General features: G+C 42.0%; 1 protein-coding gene across 1 annotated transcript in view; it reads right to left on the bottom strand.

The window, feature by feature from the left end:
- Positions 1 to 911: 911 nt before the first annotated feature.
- Positions 912 to 9,812, bottom strand: part of reep5 (receptor accessory protein 5) — an 11,302-nt gene continuing 2,401 nt past the window's right edge. The window contains exons 3-5 of the mRNA XM_084159148.1: positions 9,362 to 9,500; positions 2,653 to 2,821; positions 912 to 1,287 (exon numbers count right to left, since the gene is read on the bottom strand). Of these exons, the coding sequence (XP_084015274.1) occupies positions 1,232 to 1,287; positions 2,653 to 2,821; positions 9,362 to 9,500 (364 nt within the window). The 3' untranslated portion in view covers positions 912 to 1,231. The remainder of the gene's footprint in view (positions 1,288 to 2,652; positions 2,822 to 9,361; positions 9,501 to 9,812) is intronic.

Here is a 9,812-nt window from a genome sequence, read left to right as displayed (position 1 = left end):
CTTTTTCCACCACTGAATATTCTGGCATCTAATGTGGCCTGCGTGTACGATGTACCGCTGCCAGCATGGGTTTGAATCTGGCCCACTGGTCTTTCAGCACTCATCTACCTTTCACCTCTACACAATAATAAGAACAACATACCTAAAAAAAAAAAAAAAAAGAATCATTATTGATCATGGACGTACATCAATTGTTCCTCACTCATTTATCAGTCTATCGTGGTACCAGGGGATAAATGGGAAGGTTTCTGCGTCAAGCCCAGAGGGGTATACTACACAGCAGGATCAATGAGTTAGCATGCTAACCTGCCTAAATATTCAGAAAAAAAACGTTTTATTGTTTAAAAAGATCCGCTTGAAATGGGCATTGTCTACTTAACCAAAAACACAAGTTTAGCTTTATGAACCAGAAAATAAATGGTTCTTTCTGGTTTATCAAAGTTAACGCATTGATCTTGCTTTGTAGTATACCACTCTGGGCCGGGCTACATAAGCGGGAACTAAACTGGCAACCGACGGCTGCTGATCTCTGATCCCAGGTACTATTCACTGCCGATGTGTCCTTGAGCAAGTCACTTAACACCTACAATTGCCCCGGCGACGCTGATCTGCAGCCGATTCTGTGCTCCTGCCAGCCTTGTGTGTGTTTATGAGGTTGGAGTTTTGTAACAGCAAATCAATACATTTCCATTGAAAGTATGAACAGTAAAGTCCATCTTCTATCAGTATCTTTCTTCTATAAGCAGGCCCCAGTTTACAGTGGAGGTTCAGGTAAGCAATTCAAAACAGTATATCCAGCCAAAGTTAGCTTTTGGTCTAGTACTCTCCGCAAACTCTCTGCCAAAAATAGCATTGTAAAAAAGACCATAGACCATTAATTTGAGTAATGAGGGAAAGAAACAATGGAGAAATAACAGCAAGTTTCTTTTTTATTTGGGTACTTAATGCGTAGCAGGAGGGGAAACATCATCACTGGCTCATTACAGCCTTAAGGTACGCAAACAAGTTAAAGGTTTCAAACGGATTTACATCACTTTTGGATACATGACAATCTATCGCAGTTTTTTTTTTTTTTTTTTTACAAACAAAGTGTGCAAGACCAAGATACTATCCTTCAGATAATTTATAAAATAATAAACAATAAAAAAAATCCAAGGCAACATTTATTGAGCTGTGTAACACAGTCCACTCCAGAGATGACGATGCTGTTGAACTTTGACCTCGGGGTGCCTTAGGAGTCCTTCTTCATTCCCTCCTCCCACATTAGGTTCGCAGTCGCTTTCTTCGCTGTGGAGCAAAAACATTACACTTAGATAAGAAGCCTACCTCAACAACACTGTCTTCCTATCAAGAGGCCTACCTCAACAACACTGTCTTCCTATCAAGAGGCCTACCTCAACAACACTGTCTTCCTATCAAGAAGCCTACCTCAACAACACTGTCTTCCTATCAAGAGGCCTACCTCAACAACACTGTCTTCCTATCAAGAAGCCTACCTCAACAACACTGTCTTCCTATCAAGAAGCCTACCTCAACAACACTGTCTTCCTATCAAGAAGCCTACCTCAACAACACTGTCTTCCTATCAAGAGGCCTACCTCAACAACACTGTCTTCCTATCAAGAGGCCTACCTCAACAACACTGTCTTCCTATCAAGAGGCCTACCTCAACAACACTGTCTTCCTATCAAGAAGCCTACCTCAACAACACTGTCTTCCTATCAAGAGGCCTACCTCAACAACACTGTCTTCCTATCAAGAAGCCTACCTCAACAACACTGTCTTCCTATCAAGAAGCCTACCTCAACAACACTGTCTTCCTATCAAGAAGCCTACCTCAACAACACTGTCTTCCTATCAAGAAGCCTACCTCAACAACACTGTCTTCCTATCAAGAGGCCTACCTCAACAACACTGTCTTCCTATCAAGAGGCCTACCTCAACAACACTGTCTTCCTATCAAGAGGCCTACCTCAACAACACTGTCTTCCTATCAAGAGGCCTACCTCAACAACACTGTCTTCCTATCAAGAAGCCTACCTCAACAACACTGTCTTCCTATCAAGAGGCCTACCTCAACAACACTGTCTTCCTATCAAGAGGCCTACCTCAACAACACTGTCTTCCTATCAAGAGGCCTACCTCAACAACACTGTCTTCCTATCAAGAGGCCTACCTCAACAACACTGTCTTCCTATCAAGAGGCCTACCTCAACAACACTGTCTTCCTATCAAGAGGCCTACCTCAACAACACTGTCTTCCTATCAAGAGGCCTACCTCAACAACATCGTCTGTGTCCGTCTGTCTGTCAGAGAAGCAGTCACACAGACAATTTGACAAAGAAATGAATGGTCAAGACCAGAGCATTCCAATTAATGTGATGCTGACCTAAATTGGACATATCGACAATGGCCATTTAAATCTGTCAATGGGAAATGTAGCAGGTTCACCGTTCCTCAATTATGCAACTAAGAAAACACGTTACATTTCCAAAAACTGTCTGAACCCATTACTCAAACCTCTTAGAGCTAAAGGCATCACCCGTCAGCTACTTTTAAAGAGCAGATGCTGCACATTTAATGGAAAGGATAAGATCCAAAGGGCAAAGGCAGAGACGGTTTTAAAAAGGAAACAGATGCCTGTGTTCCTACCTTCATCTTTGAACTTGTCAGCAGCCTCTGCCGCCTTGTCCTTGAGGTCCTTTGCTATATTGTCAATCTTGGTCTCGTGCTTGAGGAAGATGGGGCGGATGATCCGCGTGTATATTTGTATGGAACCATTAGAGGGAGTTGGAGCCATGCACCACACCAAGAAGGCACACTGAGGGAAACAAACAACAGAACGTTCTCTCCCAATGCTTCCAGGAAACACCGTCAAGAATAAAAGCCTCTGAGTAAGTGCTCTATGAAATTACACAAGCTGGCAGGCATGAGCTCAGTTGCCATGGAGATGGGAAGGAAATAAGGCCATCTACTTCATACCAGCACATGATGGACAGATTAAGGAGGGAGATGAAGTTATTGAATCTAGTCAATATAATGTTTTGATTTAACATGCTTAATACCTTAACAATGATCTACAGTGCCTTCAGAAAGTATTCACACCCCTGGACTTTTTCCACATTTTGTTGTTGTTACAGCCTGAATAAAAAATGGATTAAATTGAGATTGTCACTGGCCTACACACAATACCCCATAACGTCATAGTGGAATTATGTAGAAATGTTTACAAATGAATAAAAAATTAAAAGCTGAAATAAAAGAATTAACAGATTTTGATTATTTGGGTTGAATGCTGTAACACAGAATAAAACAATTAATAAAAGTCCCATGATGGTAGTGACTGCACATTACTGCTTATCACTTATTAACCATCATTTAACCTCCCGAGTGGCGCAGTGGTCTAAGGCTGTGCCACAAGAGATCCTGGTTCGAATCCAGGCTCTGTCGTAGCCGGCCGCGACCGGGAGACCCATGGGGCGGCACACAATTGGCCCGGCGTCGTCCAGGGTAGGGGAGGGAATGGCCGGCAGGGATGTAGCTCAGTTGATAGAGCATGGCGTTTGCAACGCCAGGGTTGTGTGTTCGACTCCCACAGGGGAATAATACTTCTAAAAAAATATGTGTATGCACTTATTAACTGTAAGTCGCTCTGGATAAGAGCATCTGCTAAATGACTAAAATGTAAAAATGTATTCACATTACTTTATTAAAATATTTCAGTTGTGTATATGACATGTTTTATTTGATGACTTAAAAAAAAAAAAAAATTGTAATTTTTACCCCCTTTTTCATGATAACGATCTTGTCTCATCGCTGAAACTCCCCAACGGACCCTAACCCGGACGACGCCGGGCCAATGGTGCGCCGCCATATGGGACTCCGGTCACGTGACACAGCCTGGGATGGAACCAGGGGCTGTAGGGACGCAGCAACACCGCAATGCAGTGCCTTAGACCGCTGCGCCACTCGGTCTGTAGTGACGCCTCATGCACTGAGATGCAGTGCCTTAGACCACTGCGCCACTCGGTCTGTAGTGACGCCTCAAGCACTGAGATGCAGTGCCTTAGACCACTGCGCCACTCGGTCTGTAGTGACGCCTCAAGCACTGAGATGCAGTGCCTTAGACCACTGCGCCACTCGGTCTGTAGTGACGCCTCATGCACTGAGATGCAGTGCCTTAGACCACTGCGCCACTCGGTCTGTAGTGACGCCTCATGCACTGAGATGCAGTGCCTTAGACCACTGCGCCACTCGGTCTGTAGTGACGCCTCATGCACTGAGATGCAGTGCCTTAGACCGCTGCGCCACTCGGGAGGCCCCTTGACTTTATTACAGCTGAAGTCGGAAGTTTACATACACCTTAGCCAAATACATTTAAACTCAGTTTTTCACAATTCCTGACATTTAATCCCAGTAAAAAATTCCCTGTCTTAGGTCAGTTAGGATCACCACTTTATTTTAAGAATGTGAAATGTCAGAATAATAGTAGAGAGAATGATTTATTTAAGCTTTTATTTCTTTCATCACATTCCCAGTGGGTCAGAAGTTTACATACACTCAATTAGTATTTGGTAGCATTGCCTTTAAATTGTTTAACTTGGGTCAAACGTTTCGGGTAGCCTTCCACAAGCTTCCCACAATAAGTTGGGTGAATTTTGGCCCATTCCTCCTGACAGAGCTGGTGTAACTGAGTCAGGTTTGTAGGCCTCCTTGCTCGCACACGCTTTTTCAGTTCTGCCCACAAATGTTCTATAGGATTGAGGTCAGGGCTTTGTGATGGCCACTCCAATACCTTGACTTTGTTGTCCTTAAGCCATTTTGCCACAACTTTGGAAATATGCTTGGGGTCATTGTCCATTTAGAAAACCCATTTGCGACCAAGCTTTAACTTCCTGACTGATGTCTTGAGATGTTGCTTCAATATATCCACATCATTTTCCTTCTTCATGATGCCATCTATTTTGTGAAGTGCACCAGTCCCTCCTGCAGCAAAGCACCCCCACAGCATGATGCTGCCACCCCTATGCTTCACGGTTGGGATGGTGTTCTTTGGCTTGCAAGCAACCCCCTTTTTCCTCCAAACATAACAATGGTCATTATGGCCAAACAGTTCTATTTTTGTTTCATCAGACCAGAGGACATTTCTCCAAAAAGTACGATCTTTGTCCCCATGTGCAGTTGCAAACCGTAGTCTGGCTTTATGGCGGTTTTGGAGCAGTGGCTTCTCCTTGCTGAGTGGCCTTTCAGGTTATGTCGATATAGGACTTGTTTTACTGTGGATATAGTTACTTTTGTACCCGTTTCCTCCAGCATCTTCACAGGGTCCTTTTCTGTTGTTCTGGGATTGATTTGCACTTTTCGCACCAAAGTACGTTCATCTCTAGGAGACAGAACGCGTCTCCTTCCTGAGCGGTATGACGGCTGCGTGGTCCCATGGTGTTTATACTTGCGTACTATTGTTTGTACAGATGAACGTGGTACCTTCAGGCATTTGGAAATTGCTCCCAAGGATAAACCAGACCCTACAATTCTTTTTCTGAGGTCTTGGCTGATTTCTTTTGATTTTCCCATGATGTCAAGCAAAGAGGCTCTGAGTCTGAAGGTAGGCCTTAAAATATATCCACAGGTACACCTTCAATTGACTCAAATTATGTCAATTAGCCTATCAGAAGCTTCTAAAGCCATGACATCATTTTCTGGAATTTTCCAAGCTGTTTAAAGGCACAGTCAATTTAGTGTATGTAAACTTCGGACCCACTTGAATTGTGATACAGTGAATTCTAAGTGAAATAATCTGTCTGTAAACAATTGTTGGAAAAATGACTTGTGTCATGCACAAAGTAGATGTCCTAACCGACTTGCCAAAACTATAGTTTGTTAACAAGAAATTTGTGGAGTGGTTGAAAAACAAGTTTTAATGACGCCAACCTAAGTGTATGTAAACTTCCGACTTCAACTGTATTTCATTCCAAGTCATCATCTCATCTCTATAGACTGTCTGACAAAATCACTATTTTGTAGTTCTTCAAACTAAATATGGCACACTTTCATTACTGCTGAACACCAACTATCAATCACTTAGATCAGGGGTGTCAAACGTCCGGCCCGCGGGCCGGATCAGGCCCGCAAACGGGTTTAATCCGGCCCGCGAGATGATTTTGAAGAAAAAAAAAAAAGAAAAAAATAATAATAATAATAATTTTGTAAAGTATAAAAATGCGCTGCAATTTTTCAATAAAATAAACTGCTGTTCCAATTGCGTCCACTGGATGGCGCAATAGCAATTGTGTTAAGCAAGCAAACTGTTTATACCCGGGCAGAGCAAGTAGGTCAAGCACATGCAGCCAATGAGCTACTTTGTTTTGCCCGCGATATTTATTACGGCTTCTACTTTTAACATTATGTGCTTTGGCACCCTCATTGCCCCAATATGTCTCTGTCAAAAAAGAGAAAAGTGGACGCAGAGTGCAGAGTGTTCCAAGAAAAATTGTCATCCTATTTATTCACAGAATTGAATGGGAAAGCTGTATGTTTGGTGTGTTCAGAGCATGTTGCAGTGCTGAAAGAATATAACCTTCGTCGCCACTATGTGAGTCTTCATGCCGACAAATATGACAACTTTCAAGGACAGCGGAGATGAGAGAAGGTGAATGAACTGTTGGCGGGTCTGAAGAAACAGCAGTCTGTGTTTACTCACAGCCGAGACATCAGTGACGCTGCAGTGAAAGCTAGCTACCTCATTGCTAATGAAATCGCAGTGGCTTCAAAACCATTTAGTGAGGGTGAATTTGTAAAAACATGCATGATGAAGGCAGCGGAGATTGTGTGCCCTGAAAAGCGGCAGGCTTTTGCAAATATCAGCCTGACAAGAAACACAGTTGCAGACAGGATTTCCGATCTTTCAGTGGATTTGGACAGCCAGTTGAAGCAAAAAGTAAAGTCATTTATTGCGTTTTCGGTTGCAATTGATGAAAGCACGGACATTACAGATGTTGCACAACTGGCCATTTTCATCCGCGGAGTTGATGACACATTGACCGTCACCGAGGAGTTCGTGGAGTTGGTGCCGATGACAGATACAACGACAGCAGCTGATATTTTTACCGCACTCGTCGGCGCGCTGGACAGGGTCGGAGTGGACTGGTCCCGCGCTGTCAGCCTGGCTACAGATGGTGCGCCCTCAATGATCGGGAAAAAAGCAGGCGTTGTGACAAAGTTCAGAGAGAAAGTGCAATCTGCAAATGGAGGACGTGATTTTTTGACTTTTCACTGTATTTTGCACCAGGAGGCTTTGTGTTGCAAGTCATTAAAGATGGATAACGTCATGAAGGTGGTCATCCAAACTGTTAATTTCATCCGATCCAGAAGCCTGAATCACTGTCAGTTTGACAGCCTTCTCAGAGAGAAAGACCACATCTATGGCCTGCCATACCACACTGAGGTAAGATGGTTAAGCCGAGGTGCTGTGCTGAGGCGTTTCTTTGATTTACGAGAAGAAATTGAACAGTTCATGGAAGAAAAGGGCAAACCAGTGTTAGAATTTCATTCAGCAGAATGGATGCAGGACCTTGCATTTATGGTGGATGTTACAGAGCACCTGAATAACTTGAACAAACAGCTGCAAAGGCGCAACAAAGTTGTCACGCAGTATTATGACAGCATACGTTCTTTCAAGTTGAAGCTGTCATTGTGGGAGACGCAACTTGCCGGTGGTGATGCCGCTCACTTCCCCTGTCTGAAAAATGTGTGCGCGACCCAACATGTGGCAGACATGAAGCGGTTCAAAGATAAGATAACGGGACTGTTACGGGAGTTTGAGCAATGCTTTCAGATTTATGTTTATATGTTTTTCTGTTGATGTGCTATTGTTTTTATTTTATTTGTATATTTAACCTATTCTTGACTCTGTGGTTCTTGCACTTGTTTGGGGAACAGGATTTCATTATTTTTATCTACATTTCTGCCTGAGAAATGACACCCTGATATAGTTCTGTGATATACTTCTGTGAATCACTGAGGCATTGTGTGTTTGTGTGTTCTTTGTCCTCAGAACTTTCAAATAACTTGAGGTGTTTTATGATTAATAGTGATGTTGTGCTTTTGGACACTGTCCTCAGGCTCCAGCTTTATGTTTATATGTTTTTATGTTGATGTGCTATTGTTTTTAATTGATTTTATTTTATTTGTATATTTAACCTATTCTTGACTCTGTGGTTCTTGCACTTGTTTGGGGAACAGGATTTCATTATTTTTATCTACATTTCTGACTGAGAAATGACACCCTGATATAGTTCTGTGATCTGTGAAACAGTTCTGTTAATCACTGAGGCATTGTGTGTTTGTGTGTTCTTTTTCTTTAGAATTTTCAAATAAACTTGACGTGTTTTATGATTAATAGTGATGTTGTGCTTGTACTATTTTGGACACACTGTCCTCAGGTTCCAGCTTTATGTTGTATGTTGATCGTATTAAAACAAAGAAAACAATCTGAAGTTGTTGTTTTTAAGTTATATATATACACACCATGATTTTTCCGGTCCGGCCCACTTGGGAATAGATTTTCCTCCATGTGGCCCCTGAGCTAAAATGAGTTTGACACCCCTGACTTAGATCATGTATTTTCAGGTAGAGATACCTGATACCGCTCACAATCACGCATTCTTCGGTCTCTTCTGTAGCAGGTGTAAAATAAACAGACCGGACAAGTAGATTTAGCAATGGATTATGGTCATTGTAGTTAATTACCACGTTTTATGCGCTAAACTATGTAGAATATTGGCCTGTTGATCTGATATAGCTCTGAGAAGAAAAAAAGGAACAAAATGGAATTCTAATTATTGAACAGACATCAGTAAATCAGTTGTTTAAAAAACGAAAAATAACCGAAATTTCGGTTAAATCGCTCAGCAATACAAGATAGTGTTTTATTTTTCATTAATTGTTTTACACATTTTTGCATTTTTCTTCCACTTTGACATTAGAGTATTTTGTGTAGATCGTAGACAAAAAATTACATATCCATTTTAAACCCACTTTGTAACAACAAAATGTGGAAAAAGTCAAGGGGTGTGAATACTTTCTGAAGGCACTGTAAGTGTGATTTATTTTAAGAATTCACACCTTTTGGAGGAAAATATTTTGGCCAATTATTTAATTATGGGGTGTGTTTGGATGTTGGTAACTGTGTGCAGAAGGTTTCACAATAGCAGGACCGTTTGTTTGACAAATGAGGGAATGGTTTATGTACACAGCACATCATGCTCTCAATGTTAATCTCACCAAATAGTATCAAAGATTAGGAAACTGCTGTACTTCAGGACCTTGAGGTCAAGGACAAACAAACACCAGTATGCATTACCTTTCCCATGTAGTAAAATGGGAACCAGGACAGGAAGATGTCGGCAAAGAACTCCGCCACGCTGAACACTCCGTACACCACCCAGTAGGTCAGCCATTTTGTGTCGTCATCTTTGGTTTCACTCTCAATGGCTTTGATCCTGCAATTAATGGACGAGTCCATTTTAGCGATTGGATGCGTAAAAGCATAATGGCAAAGTATTATGCAAGATGACATGAACACACTTAGCAGATTTCATAACACAAACACGGACTCGTATTGATTTTATATTTGGGAAAGAATAGCCAGGCTGTCAAGTTACAGGCTAAAGAAAGAAGAACATAATAGATACCATAAGGCCTGGCAACTAGGTTTCCATGGTAATATTTTGACTCAGGAGTGGGAGTGCAGAGCAAATTGTAAGTCTTGTGTCAACGTTTTGCATGCCAAAGAGTCTGAGTGTTCCATTTAA

The sequence above is a fragment of the Coregonus lavaretus genome (assembly GCF_964263955.1).
Source record: "Coregonus lavaretus genome assembly, chromosome: 4".
NCBI lineage: Eukaryota > Metazoa > Chordata > Actinopteri > Salmoniformes > Salmonidae > Coregonus > Coregonus lavaretus.
Note: the sequence above shows the minus strand (reverse complement) of the source record. Positions and strands in the feature narration are given on the sequence as shown.